This window comes from Thalassophryne amazonica, chromosome 14 (genome assembly GCF_902500255.1).
Source record: "Thalassophryne amazonica chromosome 14, fThaAma1.1, whole genome shotgun sequence".
Lineage (NCBI taxonomy): Eukaryota > Metazoa > Chordata > Actinopteri > Batrachoidiformes > Batrachoididae > Thalassophryne > Thalassophryne amazonica.
In genome coordinates, this window is record NC_047116.1 from 29,399,158 (window position 1) to 29,418,005 (window position 18,848).

The 18,848-nt window shown below is 40.3% G+C and overlaps 2 protein-coding genes across 3 annotated transcripts in view; both read left to right on the forward strand.

Moving 5' to 3' along the window:
• The window catches only part of mettl8 (methyltransferase like 8), a 9,995-nt gene extending 3,597 nt beyond the window's left edge, over positions 1 to 6,398 (forward strand). Inside the window, exons 3-10 of one of the 2 annotated variants that reach the window (XM_034186005.1) lie at positions 330 to 421; positions 511 to 869; positions 967 to 1,016; positions 2,873 to 2,933; positions 4,224 to 4,363; positions 5,684 to 5,790; positions 5,926 to 5,991; positions 6,074 to 6,398. In XM_034186005.1, the coding sequence (XP_034041896.1) occupies positions 330 to 421; positions 511 to 869; positions 967 to 1,016; positions 2,873 to 2,933; positions 4,224 to 4,363; positions 5,684 to 5,790; positions 5,926 to 5,991; positions 6,074 to 6,210 (1,012 nt within the window). In that variant the 3' untranslated portion in view covers positions 6,211 to 6,398. The remainder of the gene's footprint in view (positions 1 to 329; positions 422 to 510; positions 870 to 966; positions 1,017 to 2,872; positions 2,934 to 4,223; positions 4,364 to 5,683; positions 5,791 to 5,925; positions 5,992 to 6,073) is intronic. The other variant, XM_034186007.1, reaches the window with a different exon arrangement.
• Positions 6,399 to 14,410: 8,012 nt separating this feature from the next.
• tlk1a (tousled-like kinase 1a) overlaps positions 14,411 to 18,848 on the forward strand; it is a 39,374-nt gene continuing 34,936 nt past the window's right edge. Inside the window, exon 1 of the mRNA XM_034185921.1 lies at positions 14,411 to 14,704. The gene's annotated coding sequence lies outside the window, so the exon portion shown is untranslated. The remainder of the gene's footprint in view (positions 14,705 to 18,848) is intronic.

The window sequence follows — 18,848 nt, forward strand, 5'->3', positions numbered from 1 at the left end:
GCAGAAATGGGCTACACTCAAGAGCTTCTGATCATGCTACTGTAGATTTATTGGTCCTAGTTTTGGGTATCTACTTGGGCCTTTTCATATACACTTTTATGCTGTACCTGACAATCTGTGCTTTTAAAATTACATTTTCCAAGTGTTCAAATGTTACTGCAGACATACCCTATTGGCAATGCCGGTATCTATGCGGGTAATGTCCAGGAATGGGGACATACCTGGTATTAGCATGTGTTTTGGTATATGGGATCTTAACTTCCCTGTGTCCCTGTTGTGAGTCGTGACCTATGACCAACTGCTGCTCAGTCTTGCTTTTTATGTTTTAGGGATCATGTACAGTGGACAGAAGAAGAAAAAGAAAATGCATGTCAAAAGGCACAAGAAAATTCCTGCGTTCAAATTCCTTTAATGGAACAAAGTAAGAAAGAACACATTCTTACAAAAACTATTTTTACATAAAAGACTCAATTGGACTTTGCTGTGATGTTCTTTATTTCTACCCACCAGGCAAATTTCACACAAAAGGTTGTCAGTACTGGGACAGGTTTTACAAGATGCACCATGATAAATTCTTCAAAAACCGCAAATGGCTGTTCTTAGAATTCCCAGAACTGCTTCCTTTAGGTGCCCATGGTCAAGCCATGCAAGGGTGTTATGAAGAACAGGAGCCAGGTTACCCGCTATCTAGTTCATCAGGCAGAAAAACAGACTTCATGCACGATCAACACAGCAGAACTACTCATCATCACAGATGTCCCAACGCCTCAGATTGTCAGTTGTCCTGTCAAGGAGCAGTGCTGCGGAAAAATGAAGCTACCACAGAATCTGCCTTTCCTGGAGAGCATTCTTCTTTCAGGATCTTTGAGGTCTTTTTTTTTCTAAATAATGATTGTTGCACATTTATGTCGGTTTTCAGTTATTCTATCATTAAGCAGAATTAGAAAACATTTTTGCTCTTTGCAGGTTGGCTGTGGGGTGGGTAACAGTGTGTTTCCCATTGTTGATTCCATCAAGTGAGTAAATATTTGAGCTATTTTTAAATATGAACTTTTACTGTTTTCCAGTTGCTATCTGTGAAAAATGAAAATTTATGAATAGCACAAAATAGTAACTGTACCCTTTAACCATATTCATCAAGTAAGAATGTATAAAGATTGATGCAAAAGTAATGCAATCCTGATTCAGGACAAATTGCATTTAAGAATTTGCCCTGCAACACGTTTTTTTTTTTTAAGAATTCCTGATAAAATGTTTGAAAGTTTTAGTCTCTAAATGCTAAAAAGAATTACAATTAACCTTTGAATCAAATTATCAACATATTGAACCTGTTTTTCCCGTGATTAAAAGCCAGTATTTAAAGTAACATCCATTGCAATCAGTTAACAAATTTCTGCTATAAAGAGGAAAATCCATAAACTTTGACATGTGCACATTTAGTACAACCCTTTAAATGGACTGCATTTATATAGCCAGTGCACTTTACAGTGATGCCTCAAATTCACTCACACACCAATGTCAGGGTGTTGCCATGCAAAGTGCTGACTACATGCTGGGAGCAACATGGGGATGAAGGACTTTACCCAAGGGCCCTTAGGGATTTTCTGATCTTACGTGGATTTCAACCGAAAGGGGTGGTGGCCAAGCGGTTAGTGCACTTGGTTTCAGTGCAGAAGGTCCCTGCTTCAAATCCCCCCACACCCCCAACCCCTGCCAATCTCTTCATCCAATGTAGAGTTCTGTCACGAAGAGCATCTGGCACAAAACATGCCAAATGAACATGGAGGTTCTGCTGTGGCGACCCCGAGCGAAAACAAGAGAGCAGCCGAAGGGACTTACTTTTTACAGGGATTTCAACTTCAATTTATTTCATTTCAGTTTATTTCATTTATATAGCACCAGATCACAACAAAGTTGCCTCACGGCGCTTCACGCAAGTAAGATATAACCTTACCAACCCCCAGAGCAAGCACACAGGCAACAGTGGTAAGGAAAAACTCCCTCTGATGATTTGAGGAAGAAACCTCAAGCAGACCAGACTCAAAGGGGTGACCCTCTGCTTGGGCCATGCTACAGACACAATTTACAATACAAATATACAGGAAATTTTGGGAGTCCATGCTGGTGTTTAGAATGGGAGGCCTGCAGAAGAAGCACCCACTCCCATCTCTAGATGGAGCCGCACCTTAAACAGAGAGAAAAAAAAAAAACAGAATCAGGTGGTAGAAAGACAACAAATACAGTATAATTTGTTAGCATTAAGCAACAAGAAGAACAGAAGAAATACTGAAGTGATCACCAGCCACTAGCCCTAAACTTCACTAAAAGACCCAGACTTTAGATAAAGTTGAGGCCGCGAGGATCCTCTGAACACAAGCCCACTGCTTTAACCACTTTAATCACCTTAGTAATGATATCCAAATCCTGATGGACTGAGTGTCTGTGCAAGTTGCTGGCACCAAGAACTATTTGGGGTATATTGTCTTGCTCAAGGACCCTTTGACAACAGGAGTAGCAGAGAGGAGTACCCAGGGATTGATTTGCCAGCCCCTCATTTACCAACAAAATAAATAAATAATCTATGATAGCCGTAGCTAAATTCAGTCAGCTTCGGTGTATCATCATTACAAAACTTTGTACTCCATTCATCTCAATTGCAAAAAAAATACAAAATAAAAAAATAAGCAGGTTTAGGTTCACAATGTGGATGCAGATAATTTTTTGTGTGTGCAAATGAGATGAATGGAGTATAATTTTTTTAATATATAACAGACATTTTTTCAAATTATTTACCTGATTTTTTTTTTATTATTATTATTACAGCACAAAACATTGGTCATATTTAACCGTTAATGGTTGTTTTGGTTGTCAGAGAGACAGATGGATTTTTATACTGCTGTGACTTTTCTTCACGGGCCATTCAAGTAGTAAAGGTAAGTAGTTACATAAATATTTCATATATATATATACACACTCAACAAAAATATAAACGCAACACTTTTGGTTTTGCTCCCATTTTGTATGAGATGAACTCAAAAGATCTAAAACTTTTTCTACATACACAATATCACCATTTCCCTCAAATATTGTTCACAAACCAGTCTAAATCTGTGATAGTGAGCACTTCTCCTTTGCTGAGATAATCCATCCCACCTCACAGGTGTGCCATATCAAGATGCTGATTAGACACCATGATTAGTGCACAGGTGTGCCTTAGACTGCCCACAATAAAAGGCCACTCTGAAAGGTGCAGTTTTGTTTCATGGGGGGGGATACCAGTCAGTATCTGGTGTGACCACAATTTGCCTCATGCAGTGCAACACATCTCCTTTGCATCATCCGTGAAGAGAACACCTCTCCAACGTGCCAAACACCAGCGAATGTGAGCATTTGCCCACTCAAGTCGGTTACGACGACGAACTGGAGTCAGGTCGAGACCCCAATGAAGACGACGAGCATGCAGATGAGCTTCCCTGAGACGGTTTCTGACAGTTTGTGCAGAAATTCTTTGGTTATGCAAACCGATTGTTTCAGCAGCTGTCTGAGTGGCTGGTCTCAGACGATCTTGGAGGTGAACATGCTGGATGTGGAGGTCCTGGGCTGGTGTGGTTACACGTGGTCTGCGGTTGTGAGGCTGGTTGGATGTACTGCCAAATTCTCTGAAACGCCTTTGGAGACGGCTTATGGTAGAGAATTGAACATTCAATACACGAGCAACAGCTCTGGTTGACATTCCTGCTGTCAGCATGCCAATTGCACGCTCCCTCAAATCTTGCGACATCTGTGGCATTGTGCTGTGTGATAAAACTGCACCTTTCAGAGTGGCCTTTTATTGTGGGCAGTCTAAGGCACACCTGTGCACTAATCATGGTGTCTAATCAGCATCTTGATATGGCACACCTGTGAGATGGGATGGATTATCTCAGCAAAGGAGAAGTGCTCACTATCACAGATTTAGACTGGTTTGTGAACAATATTTGAGGGAAATGATGATATTGTGTATGTGGAAAAAGTTTTAGATCTTTGAGTTCATCTCATACAAAATGGGAGCAAAACCAAAAGTGTTACGTTTATATTTTTGTTGAGTATATATATATATATATATATATATATATATATATATATAGTGACAATAATATTGCACCCACAGTGATGAGGATTTCATTGTCATTGTAATTTTTATGTCAGACTATTTTATGTATAGTCTGCTTTACCCCCCGTAGGAGCATCCAGACTACGATCACTCTGTGTGCCATGCGTTTGTGCATGATATTTGTGAGCAGGAGGCTTCCCTTCCTTTTCCTCCTGAGAGCTTGGATGTTATTTTGGCAGTCTTTGTGCTCTCTTCCATTCATCCGCAGAGGTAGGTGAAGGTGATGAGACAAAGATGGGGGAGTCTGATATCATTTGTCACCTGTCAGGCCTCTCTCAGAGAGCTGCAGTGCTCCCAACCCACCCTTGCTTTGACTTAGACTCAGACTCAGCTTTATTGCCATTCTAACCATGTAACATGATAGAACGAAACACAGTTTCGCAGGTCTCTCACTTTTGTTTGCGTGAAATTTTAAATGAACGTAAGCTAAGGTAAACATAAAAGTATACAATAATAAAATAACATAAAACCTGTGTACAATATTGCATGATGTACAGTTGCAGCAACAGCTTAAGGTGGTCAGTGCAGAAATTATCAAGAAAGTGCAGAGTGACGGAGTTCGTGAGCAGGGTGAGCAGTGTGGGTGGGGGTCATGGAGGCTGCAGGTGGCTTTATCCCTGCACCTGGTGGTGTAAATGTCCCCGATGGGTGGTAGGCTACTCCTGATGGTCCTCTGTACAGACTTTACCCCTCCCTGCAGTGCCTCCTTCTCTGCTACAGGTAGCTCCCATACCACACAGGAAGTCAGGGTACTCCCCACCACACAGCTGTAGAAGGACCTGAGGACATCAGCCTCCAGTCCTGCCTTCCTCAACTTTCTTAGGAAATAGAGGGGCTGGTGGCCCTTTTTCCTTATAGCTGTGGTGTTGGTATGCCAGGTGAGGGTGTTGGTCAGCTACACCCAAAGCAGGGGCACCGCCAGGGATTTGGGCCCATGAAAAGAAATCTTACTGGGCCACCACCCTCCATATTATTTTGTCAGTATTATAGTTGTATTAGAGGCTTCTCTGGGCCCCTGTCAATCATGGGCCCATAGAATCCTTCTCCTTATTCTCCCCTTTTTGGCACCCCTGACCCCATGGTACTTAACGGAGGGGACCATCTCCACAGCTGCACCAGGAAGCAGAGCAGTAACAGACCTCTGGAAATCCACAACCATCTCCTTTGTCTTTTGAACATTAAGGATGAGGTTATTGTCCTCACACCACTGTGGCAGGTCCTCCACCTCCAGCCTTTGCCAAGGCTCTGAGTGAATCTCAATAGCTAAACCCAAATTCTAAATCAGGATACCAGTGGTATGGCATGATTTGCTATATGTAGTTATTTGGTTTGTTTTAACAGCACTAGGGCATAAAACCTAAAAACATATAAAACATAAAATGTTTTAGGTTCCAGTAATTTGCTTTGTTAGTTGGTTTGAGCCATTAATGAATATATTGTATATACCCATAAAAACCTTATGTAGCATTACAGACTTGTAATCCTGTTATGCTTCATTCCAAAAATTCATTTTTTTTTTTTTTTTGAAAGATTGCAAGGAGTCTTGAACCAACTTTGTACATACCTGAAACATGGAGGGATATTTCTGTTCCGCGATTATGGGAGATATGACTGTTCACAACTCAGGTTTAAAAAGGGTGAGTGTTAAGTTTTGACACAGACTTATTTTAAGAAAAAAAAATTGAATTAGATGCATTCTTCTTTTGCAAGCTATCTGATTGCAAGCTTGAATGTCAGAAGCTAATTTTTGACCTTTAAACATCTTTAATCAGGACAGTGCTTATCAGAGAATTTCTATGTACGTGGAGATGGAACCTGTGCCTATTTTTTCACTAAAGGTGGAGTATGTCTTTATCTTTGTGGTTTCCATTTTTTTACATCCAGAGCAAAGAGTTGTTGACCCCCTTTCCTGTTTTACAGAAGAAGTTCATGATTTGTTTTCCAATGCTGGACTGCAGGAAATCCAGAATCTGGAGGATAAACGTCTACAAGTGAACCGAAGAAAGAAACTTGTAATGCATCGGGTGTGGGTGCAGAGCAAGTACAGGAAATTATGACATTACACACTTCCAGAATTGTAACACTGGCCGATGGAAATCTATTTTCTTGTTTTCTACCAGGAGTAGCTGTAGAACAATCAAAACCATGTTCAGTAAATATACAGTACGAAACAACTGGTCAACAACAAATGAGTTGTTAATATGTGGTTGTACAAGAGTAGATGAATAAATGTGCCTACAACTTCTAACAGTACTGTTTTGTGCATATGCACACAACAAACAGTAAAATGTTCATTCATTTTCTATACCCATTTATTCCAATTAAGGCCCACAGCCCGGGCAAGCTGGAGCCTATCCCAGCAGTCATTGGGCGAGAGGCGGGGTACACCCTGGATAGGACACCAGTCTGTCACAGGACTACAATACAGAGACAAACACATTCACACCATTTTTTAGAGTCACCAGTTCACCTAATCTGCATGTCTTTGGCTGTGGGAGGGAACATGCAAGCTTCACACAGAAAGGACCAGGTGGGAAGTGATCCCAGAGCCTTCTGGCTGTGAGGAAACAGTGCTAACCACTAAGCCACAGTACTGCCCAACGTAAAAAAAAAAACTCACAAAAAGAAACTAAACTAAAACTATAGATGGTAGCTTAGGGGTTTTCCTGAATATTCCTGTCAGTAAACTCTGACGAATTTACTGAAAGGAACCTATGCATCTCTGTAAATTACTAAATAACTAAATTAAGAGATGATTTGGGAAAATTTTTTACATTATTACACTCAACAAAAATATAAACGCAACACTTTTGGTTTTGCTCCCATTTTGTATGAGATGAACTCAAAGATCTAAAACTTTTTCCACATACACAATATCACCATTTCCCTCAAATATTGTTCACAAACCAGTCTAAATCTGTGATAGTGAGCACTTCTCGTTTGCTGAGATAATCCATCCCACCTCACAGGTGTGCCATACCAAGATGCTGATTAGACACCATGATTAGTGCACAGGTGTGCCTTAGACTGTCCACAATAAAAGGCCACTCTGAAAGGTGCAGTTTTGTTTTATTGGGGGGGATACCAGTCAGTATCTGGTGTGACCACCATTTGCCTCATGCAGTGTAACACATCTCCTTCGCATAGAGTTGATCAGGTTGTCAATTGTGGCCTGTGGAATGTTGGTCCACTCCTCTTCAATGGCTGTGCGAAGTTGCTGGATATTGGCAGGAACTGGTACACGCTGTCGTATACGCCGGTCCAGAGCATCCCAAACATGCTCAATGGGTGACATGTCCGGTGAGTATGCCGGCCATGCAAGAACTGGGACATTTTCAGCTTCCAAGAATTGTGTACAGATCCTTGCAACATGGGGCCGTGCATTATCCTGCTGCAACATGAGGTGATGTTCTTGGATGTATGGCACAACAATGGGCCTCAGGATCTCGTCACGGTATCTCTGTGCTTTCAAAATGCCATCAATAAAATGCACCTGTGTTCTTCGTCCATAACAGATGCCTGCCCATACCATAACCCCACCACCACCATGGGCCACTCGATCCACAACACTGACATCAGAAAACCGCTCACCACACGACGCCACACACGCTGTCTGCCATCTGCCCTGGACAGTGTGAACCGGGATTCATCCGTGAAGAGAACACCTCTCCAACGTGCCAAACGCCAGCGAATGTGACAATTTGCCCACTCAAGTCGGTTACGATGACGAACTGGAGTCAGGTCGAGACCCCAATGAGGACGACGAGCATGCAGATGAGCTTGCCTGAGATGGTTTCTGACAGTTTGTGCAGAAATTCTTTGGTTATGCAAACCGATTGTTTCAGCAGCTGCCGAGTGGCTGGTCTCAGAAGATCTTGGAGGTGAACATGCTGGATGTGGAGGTCCTGGGCTGGTGTGGTTACACGTGGTCTGCGGTTGTGAGGCTGGTTGGATGTACTGCCAAATTCTCTGAAATGCCTCTGGAGACGGCTTATGGTAGAGAAATGAACATTCAATACACAAGCAACAGCTCTGGTTGACATTCCTGCTGTCAGCATGCCAATTGCACGCTCCCTCAAATCTTGCGACATCTGTGGCATTGTGCTGTGTGATAAAACTGCACCTTTCAGAGTGGCCTTTTATTGTGGGCAGTCTAAGGCACACCTGTGCACTAATCATGGTGTCTAATCAGCATCTTGATATGACACACCTGTGAGGTGGGATGGATTATCTCAGCAAACGAGAAGTGCTCACTATCACAGATTTAGACTGGTTTGTGAACAATATTTGAGGGAAATGGTGATATTGTGTATGTGGAAAAAGTTTTAGATCTTTGAGTTAATCTCATACAAAATGGGAGCAAAACCAAAAGTGTTGTGTTTATATTTTTGTTGAGTGTAGATTAGATTGATTTTGGTCCTGTGTGCCTGTCTTTGTTCATCCGTGTGTGTGTGTGTGTGTGTTGTGGTGGGACAAAAAAAAAAAATACTATATCCAATTTGGGCTAAACTTAGTGGAATGACTGAGGTTCAGTCAAGGTCAAAGTTATGTAATTTTTGTGGAAAAATAAATTAAAAGTCTGTGGCACAGGCCAAGGTCAAGATTTTGGGTCCAGTGCTTAATTGTAGAGGATATTTGGAATTACTATTCAGAGAAATTGGTTAAAGATACATCTATAGAGCGCATAACACTTATAGGGAAATATCACCTTTCTATTGGCCACCTGACCTTTGACATTGGGTGATCTTGAAAGGCTAAACTTATTAAGAATGGGTGCCTCAAGGAACTGGTTGAATATACATCTATGGTTACTGTTAAACACTAATATGAACAGATATATCACCTTTCTGGTAATCACATGACCACTGACCTCAAGTGACATTGACATGTCAAACCCATTTACAATGGCTACATCAAGGAATTATTTAAAGATACACTTATGATTACTATTTTTGCACTAATATGAAGTCATAGTGTTATGTGTCGACGCGGGTTGAGGAGCGGACCTGCGTCTGACAGAACCCAGCGCTAAAAATAACCAGAAAGCGGTTCCAAAACAAAACAATTTATTTTTTACCCTCTTTGGTGCATAACAATGTGTACAAACTAAACAGCGTTTTTCTGGTGGAGTGACTGTTGGCACGCTCTCCAGCGCCCGCAAGGATCAAAGCCCGGCGCTCCTGGACCCACTACCACCGCCAAACACCCCCCAGGTGGACACGACAAACTGACTCTCTGTGAAGCAAAGAAGAGGTGAGGTAAGTCAGCAGTTACAACAATATCTTTCAAAAGACACACGCTATCAGCAACACATTCAGGTCTGTATCTTTTTTAACTTTATGCAAATGAGCAGCTTCTCACAACAGGTGGAGGATCACTTATCCGCATGCCACAGCAGTGAGAAGCAAACTGCACAATTCTCATCACAATTCAAGTATACTGTGTAACAAAACACCAAGTTACTATCAACAATTAGTCAAACACTTAATCACCTTTGATGTGTGCTGACAGCATGTGTCCTCACCCTTCCTTGCTTCACGGGCTCGATGTGTCAAACCCAGGCGCGGTCCTCAGCGTCTCACAAACGAACATCACAAGGTCGAGTTCCCGGCAGTTCTGCTTGAATCACACATGACTTAAATGCAGAACGCCATCCAATTATCTGCTTCAGCTGAAAGTCTTTAAGGTTGCATGTGAGCACCAGTCACAGGTGCTTCACATGATGTTGATGAGGGTGAAGGATTCTTCAGCCAGCACCTTCTCCACAGACAAATCAGCTCTCATGCCACCTGGAGAGCAAAGAAAAGAAAAGAACACCAAAATATCCAGCCACACCCCCCAACACACAACACATAGATCACCTTTCTGTTGGCCATATGACCCTTGACCCTTGGTAACATTGAAGGTCAATCTCAAGGTCATAACTTTACCTCACGTTGCCCCATAAGTTCAAATAGGAAATTCAGAGTTGATTTTTTATGCGAGTTCTCAGCTTGGTGTGGCCATCAACCTTCCAACGTGATGACAGAAGATGACAGATTCAGTCATAGACCGTTGGTAAATCTTGACTTTAACTGTGTAAGCATTGTTCGGTGTTGGTTGTGTACAAAATGTTAACCCGCACACATCTGTGTGTTGCATCTTTTTCATCATCTGAACAATACAATAAAGAATCAAAATAGTATTTGCCCATAACACATGAGAAAAGATATGGTTCCTCTGACATTTTTCATTTCACTCTGGTAACAAAAGACTTGAACATGATGTACTCAGAATTCTGACTTCAGATGTGAGAAAAAGGTTCTTCTGACTGGCACGTGAAGGCAGCATCAGACAGTTTAGAGTCAGCATGGACTAAACTAGGGTTGGGATAACTAATGAAAATCATCAGTTGACTCATCGGGTCAACCCGGCAAAACTTCACAATAAATAAATGAGATGAAATTGAATTAAAAAAACAAGCTAAAAACAACTGTGAAACTATAGGTTAACAACATGGCTTGGCAACTTATTCTCAGTTTGCTCACCTTAATTTCCAGTTCAAAATACTTCCAGTATTTGCTTGTCTTTGGAGTGTTAGAGACTCCCTTATTTTTGAAAATTAAAGTTATCATTGTTCAAATCAGGTGGCACAGTGTAACTCAACCACAGCTGTCTCTGTAAATTGAAAATTAAAGCCATAAAAATATGGTGCATCCGGAAAGTATTCACAGTACTTCACTTTTTCCACGTTTTTTTTTTAATGTTACAGCGTTATTTTAAAATGGATGAAATTCATTTCCCCCCTCAAAATTCTACAAATACCCCCCAATGAAAATATGAAATATGTTTTTTTGTTGGGGGGGTGGGGGTGGGGGGATTTTTGCAAATTTCGTAAAAACAAAACAAAACAAACAAACAAACAAAAAAAAAACCAACTAAGAAATCACATGTACAAGTCTTTGCCATGAAGTTCAAAACTGAGGACAGGTGCATAATGTTTCCACTGATCATCCTTGAGATGTTTCTACAGCTTAATTAAGTCCTTCTGGGGTAAATTCAGTTGATTGGACATGATTTGGAAAGGCACATACCTGTCTACATATAAGGTCCCACAGTTGACAGTGTATGTCTGAGCACAAACCTAGCATGAAATCAAAGGAATTGTCTGTAGACCTCTTGAGACAGGATTGTCTCAAGGCACAAATATGGAGAAGGGTACAGAACCATTTCTGCTGCTTTGAAAGTCCCAATGAGCACAGTGTCCTCCATCATCCATAAATGAAAGAAGTTCAGATCCACCAGGTCTCTTCCTAGATCTGGCTGCCCGTCTAAACTGAGCGATCAGGGGACAAGGGCCTTAGTCAGGTTGATGACCAAGAACCTGATGATCACTCTGTCAGACCTGCAGCATTCCTCTGTGGAGAAGAGAACCTCCAATCCACCAATCAGGTCTGTATGGTAGAGTGTCCAGACTAAAGTCCCTCCTTAGTAAAAGGCACATGGCAGCCCACCTGGAGTTTGCCAAAAAGGACTTGAAGGACTCTCAGACCATGAGAAACAAAATTCTCTGGTCTGAAGAGACAAAGATTTAATTCTTTGGCGTGAATGCCAGGCATCATGTTTTGAGGAAACCAGGCACCATCCCTGAAGCGTGGTGGCAGCATCATGCTGTGGGGATTTTTTTCAGCAGCAGGAACTGGGAGACTAGTCAGGATTGAGAGAAAGATGAATGCAGCAATGTACAGAGATGTCCTGGATGAAAACTTACTCTAGACCTTGATCCGAGACTGGACCGAAAGTTCATCTTTCAGCAGGACAATGACCCTAAACACAGCCGAGATACAGTATTAAAGGAGTGGCTTCAGGACAACTATGTGAATGTCCTTGAGTGACCCAGCCAGAGCCCAGAACTGAATCTGATTGAACATCTCTGGAGACAAAATGGCTGTGCACCGACGCTCCCCATCCAAAATAATGGAGCTTGAGAGGTGCTGCAAAGAAGAATGGGTAAAACTGCCCAAAGATAGGTGCACCAAGCCTGCGGCATCATATTTAAGAAGACTTGAACTGTAATTGCTGCCAAAGGTGCATCAACAAAGCATTTAGCAAAACCTTTTTGTCATTATGATGTGTTTTGAGTAGAATTTTGAGGGAAAAATGAATTTACTCCATTTTGTAATAAGGCTGTAACACAGTGGTGTCCAAAGTATTCCAGAAAAAGCCAAGAGGGTGCAGGTTTTCTTTGCAGCCACTGACTCCAGCAGGTGATTTAACGCATGAACTCATCCCATCTGCTCAAAGTGATGTTAAAAAAGTGAAGAGCTGTGAATACTTTCCAGATGCACCGTACATTCCTTAAAGTTATTTGAAACTTTTTTTTTTTAGATTTTCCCTTATGTTGTCGGAGAATCATGCTATCTGAATTATCTGACGAGTCAACTAGGAGAAGATTAGTCGATGGGTACTAGTCATTGTCTATTACAACTAGTACTCCCAACCCTAGATTAAACAGTGGTTAGGTTGTTATTCAAGGATAAAGTGGTTAAATTCTGGACTGAATTGCTCAGATATCAAGGCCACACAGAGCCTTTTGTTTTGATATCACTCAGTCACAAAGAATTGATATTACTGCATTATTTTTAATTAATTTGCAAAACTGATTTGTTGTCAAATATGCAAGGCGATGGTGTTGCACCCTCTGAATGTTTTATGTATTGTGACATTTTCCTAACGAAATTCCAAAGGTGATCATAAAATGTAAAACGTTTTCTTAAACAGAGTTTTGGGGACGTAGTGGTTTTCAGTTTAGAGAGTCGGGCTTGTGACCAGAGGAACCTCTGTGTGATTCCCCAACTGAGAAGAAAGTCACTAAGGCGCCATTGGCAAAGTCCTTCATCCCCAAGCAGGGGTGCCGGAAAGGGGAGAATAAAGAGAAGCATTCTTCGGGCCCATGGCTGACAGGGGTCCAGAAAAGCCCCTAATACATTTATAATACTGACACAATAATATGGGGGGTGGCCCAGTAAGATTTATTTTCATGGGGCCCAAAATCCCTAGCGGCACCCCGTCCCCAATTTGTTCCTGGTGTATAGCTAAGCACCTTGAATGGCAGCCCACTGACATTGGTGTGTGAATGGATGAATATGAGGCATCACTGTAAAACTGCTTTAACTCTCTGCGTGAGATAGAAAAACATTAGAAGTGCAGCGCATTTACCATTTTTTAAACTATTCCTAATGTGCCCCTGTTTCTTCTTGTACAATTAAGTTATTTTGGCTTCTCCTGTTTTGCTCGTGATAGATGCAAGGCACTAGTTTGACACCGGATAGTACCCTTCCTGATGGAACGCCACATTATGGAGAAAGGGTCTTGAACCACAAATTTTCTGTTTTGAAAGCAAGTGCATTAAGTACTTGATGAAGAGTATATTCATCTATTAAAAGAAAAATGATAAAAAAAAAAAGCAATCAGAAAACAGTCTTTCAAAAATATCTGGTAAATGAAGCTATATTTTGTGCAGGATTACTGTAATAAATTATGAAGGCAATGTTACTTATTTACAATGTTATTTACCACTTTGTGCTGAATGTGATTGTTTGATGTTCTGTTTATCTTATCTTGAATTTGCATAATTGCTTTTATATATGTCAAAAAGGTACAGCTTTAAAGTTCATTCATTCATTCATTCTTAATGATGTGATATTTTCTATATATTTTTATATTTTATATTATATATTCTAGTATGTAATAAAAGATAAAAATAAATATGTAAGTGAAAATAGAAAATACGACAAAAAATTACTACATGAAGAGATTCAATAAATTATTTTAATAACGGATATTTTTAGAAAAGTATTACCTTGAAATTGAGGATGGACTGAACAGAAATCATATTGTTCATGGTGGTGACGTCATGAGAACAGTATATGATGGAAGCGGATTTTTGCACACGATTATAAGAATAAGAAGAACTTTATTAATCCCGAAGGAATTTGTTTATATATATATATATATATATATATATATATATATATATATATATATATGTATATGTGTGTGTGTGTGTGTGTGTAAAACGATATAAAAAAAAGATCATTCCAATAAAAGATATTTTTAAAGTATTACTTTTAACTGAGGCTATATTTTTTTCTGAAAAGACATGTTTTGAAGGACTTTTCTGTGACTTTTCTGCTTATCAACAAAAATAATATTTGTTTATGGTGGTGACGTCATGAGAAAGAAATGTATGACGGAAGCAGGTTTTTGCACACCATGCGTGACGCCGCGTGAAGAGGTTTGTTACCAAAAATAAGGAAAATAATTGCGCTTTCCCCCCCACCCGCTGGCGGTCAATGTGCTCACGAATAAATAGCCGCGTTAGTTAATTTCACAGTGGGTGAGAAACATAACCGTGTGCGCTGCGATAACTATACACGAAAAGTAGCTTTGATGAGTGTCCAAAGTAGTGGAAGTTTGGAGGGGACGCCATCTTTGGTTCCAGCTCTCCACGTCCCCAACACGGACTGTGTTTTCTGCTACAAACCACAGCAGGGGTGAAGGCCCGGGAAGGTACTGTGAAACATTTTAAGACATCTTGACGTCGTGCTCGCCTGTTTCGTTTTGTGCAAAAAAATAAAGGGTGAAAGTGACCGAGTATATCTTAGGTGGCGAAATGTGCGAGCTAGCTAACGATAGAGCCGCGCTTCTGCTCCAAAGTCCATCGAGCTTGTTTGCTAGCTCCGTTTACACTAATAGTAAAGATATCTGACATGCATAATGGCGATAAAAGCTGGGTTTCTCATCTGCTGTGTCCTGTTCGCGCTTGCTGTGGCTGCGAAAGCCAAGTTAACCTTAGATGTGAAATGAAGGAATTTCTGGTGATGGTGAACGTTATTACGCTCACACTTTTTTATGTGCATTGATTGAGGTTAATGCCAGGTGACTGCGTGAATCCTGTTACGTGTGGTATTTTTTTTTATGCATGCGTGCGTGCATGCATGCATGCATGCATTGGATGGCAGCTGGCGTACCTTGTTTTACTTTAGGAAAACTCATTCCCAAAGCAGTAGATGCTCCTGCAAAATGAAACTGATGCACAGGCTAAAGAAGTCACATTTGCTGACTGCACTAGCCTGTGCATCATATGCATGCTTGGAGCAACTAATACCTTCTGCTTTAGGCTGTCATTTTATTATCAACATTATATTGAAGTTTTTATGCACTGATTTTGGATTAGCTGTTGGTTACCAGTATGGGAGAGCCACTTTTAAACCTAAATTGAGGAGTCTAGCATCATTTGAGCTGTCAGGTCATTAATAATAGAAACTAGGTGGGAGAAATCTCCCAGCTCCTGCCTGAGATTTTAATGACTTTCCAAGTATCTGCCATAAACAGGTGGTCACTGCTGAGCAGCATGGACTTAAAATGACATCCACAACAAGAGGTGTAAGGGTTCAACCACTTCTTCTGGCAGGGGCTTGAATGTAGATAATAGCTGTGCACTGAGGCCTTCATGGGTGAAACAAAGGGGAATCCTTGATAATGGCCTAGCAATTAATTTGTGTTTAGGATGTTAAATGAATTATGGTTAAGGCTGCATCTCAGCCATGCTGTAATTTTACCAAACAGGTCGACAATATTGAAGAACATATCTTATACAAATCAGGAGTCAGTGTTAAGGTGTTTTTATTTATTTTGTTTTAGTTACCCAGTTGGGCAAGTGGGTCAGAGATGTACTTGCGCAGATCAGTCTTTATTTGCGCCAATACAAGCAGATTTACTTCGTAACAGCTACCAAACTCCTTTGTCCCTCAAGCTATGAGACTGTACAGGGGAGGAGGAGTAACAGGAAGACAGAGGATGGGAAAGAGAGGAACAGTAGTAGCCAGTAAACCAGTCGCGAGCAGTATTTCTGGTATTTAGATTTGTGTATATTTACATTTGAAAATTGTTTTTGCTTTCACTGTTGATACTCTGTTTCTTAAACTGTGTGCTGCTGGTTCCATTTCACAAACTGGGCCTAAAAAGTGTAACAGGGTCAAAATTCATTATGTAAAGTATACACATTTATCCCTTACAGATTCAGCCTTCTGGATTTAAATATTCTATGTACTTTTACAAAAAAAGCCAATTTATGTGACATAAATAAATGGAAAATGTATTGGAATTCAAAACGTTCTTGTTGATTTTCTCAGAATTGACCTTTTTTTTTTTTTTTTTCCAAAACATTGTATTCAGTCAGTTTTCATGCAAATCGATGAAACTGGTGTCAAAATGTTCTGAAGAACCTGCTATTTCATAATATACCATATTTAAAGACATCTGGGGAAAAAAATGACTATTCGACCACATTACACCCATTTTGGCATCCCTTCACTAGCTTCCTGTCTCAGTGAGATCAGATTTTAAGGTTCTGCTAGTAGTCTATAAAATTGTTCACGGACTGGCACCTCCCAACCTAACTGACCTAATTAAATCTTACGTAACGGCCCGGGCTTTGCGTTCTCAGGGTGCAGGACTACTTTGTGTCCCTAGGGTGAATAAGAAGTCTGCGGGTCATAGAGCTTTCTCTTATCAAAGTCAAAGTGTCTTTATTTGTCTCCCTAAGGAGAAATTTGCTTTGGACAGAGTCTGCTACACAACAACACATCCAGTACATAGCACCCATACATTAAAAACAACACAGTAAGTCAAAGGATAAAATATAAATACACAACATTATTAACATCTTTGTGCAAATTCCGCAATACATACCCTTAAGCTATCTTCCCTGAAGTATCTGCTGATTTATGAGCTTCACTGATAATGGAATAAATGAATATTTATATCAATTATATTATTAGATTATCGTGCCCCTGTTCTGTGGAATGATCTCCTTGCATCAATAAAACAGTCAGATTCTGTGGAGACTTTCAAGTCTAGACTTAAGACGCACTTATTTTCCCTTTCATATGGCTAGCATACTGGCATAGTATAGTTCTACTCTTTTTACTCTTTTAATTCATTTTATTAGGAAACGGAGCGTGCCGCGACCTCAACTTTACCTAAATTCTGGATCTTTTAGTGAAGCTTAGGGCTAGTGGCCATCGATCACCTTAGTATTTCCTGTTTTTCTTGTTGTTTAATGCTGGCAAATGATACTGTATTTCTTGTCTTTTTGATGCTTGATTCTGTTTTTCTCTGTTTAAGGTGCAGCTCCATCCACAGATGGGTGTGGTATTTGTGCTGGCGACCCTCCTGTCCTACGCACCAACAGCATTTCCTGTATATTTGTTTTGTGAATTGTTCTGTAATTTATGTCTGTAGCATGGCCCAAGCAGAGGGTTACCCCTTTGAGTCTGGTCTGCTTGAGGTTTCTTCCTCAGTGGGAGTTTTTCCTTACCACTGCTACTCTGGGGGTTAATAAGGTTAGACCTTACTTGTGTGAAGCGCCTTGAGGCAACTCTGTTGTGATTTGGCTCTATATAAATGAAAATATATTGAAAAAATTGAATTACTTATTGAACCACCACTGCTGCCAAATCCACCCCTGAAAAAAATTATTTCAACAGACCAGAAGTTCCTTGATTTATATCCAAATCTTATGAAATGCATATCACTGGAAAGAGAACATCCTAAGCTTTAAAATGGCACAAGATTGTCTTGATAGGTCTTCTTCTCCAAGAAATTACATCTGATATTCATAGAAATTAACCAGAGCGTTACAAGTCCACCCTTTTTGATACACCAGTATATGAAATGTGACCTGCTATACAATGCTGCTGGTACCTCAATTTCCCTGAGGGCATCTTCCCAAGGGATTAATGAAATTATATATCTAATGTAATCTAAATAACAACAAAGATTTAGGCTCAGTGGTTGAAAAGGTTGTCAAATATTACATTGGCAAATTTTTAAGAGAGAAACACACAAATATCTTTCATGAATGCTAATGAAATTCTCTGAGGGTTAAAACATGTAATGAAGATTCAGCTATTTTTGTTAAATCACAGCCATGACAATGTAGTATAGCAGCTGATTACATTTACTGATACTCGCAGTTCATTAGTTCTTTGGACAAAATGCAACATCAGTTTTTTTTTTTTTTTTTAAGTTTTAATCAATTGATTACCAATATGGTGGTTACTTTCCATTGTCTTTATTGCATAGAATCTAGGGCTTTCATTTTTACTGTTCATTTTTACACATTCTTTAAACATTTAATTTCAAATTATTCAGTGGTTCATCTGTATGCACAGCCGCTCTGCTCTGTGTAAGCCTGATCCCATAAGGTCTCAAACTAAGCAGAGTTGGTCTTGGTTAGTACTTGGATGGGAGACCTCTTAGGAAGACCAGGGGCTGTGTGTGTTTCTCCACTGGAGTTACTTCAGGAACAGTATCTGGTGTAAAATGTGTGCCAGATCCCAATGTGGGTCTGTACTGGATCTCCTGTGATGACCCTCAACAAACACTGGAATGGAACTGTGTTGCAGCCTCTGTAATCCAAGGTGTTATGCTGCAGCTGCCAAAATCCTAACATTGCATGATATAAAATGGATTTAAGAAATTAAATATAGAAACAAGGGTGCAGTTACCTAAGGATGCATTCAGCCTTCTGTCTCTTCACCAATAGTATAGCTGCTGACAAAGAATAGACAGCAGCTGATACCACTGTTTTTAAAAGCTTACCTAAAATTTGTATAATCAGTGTGTCGGACACTGAACAATTTTATCT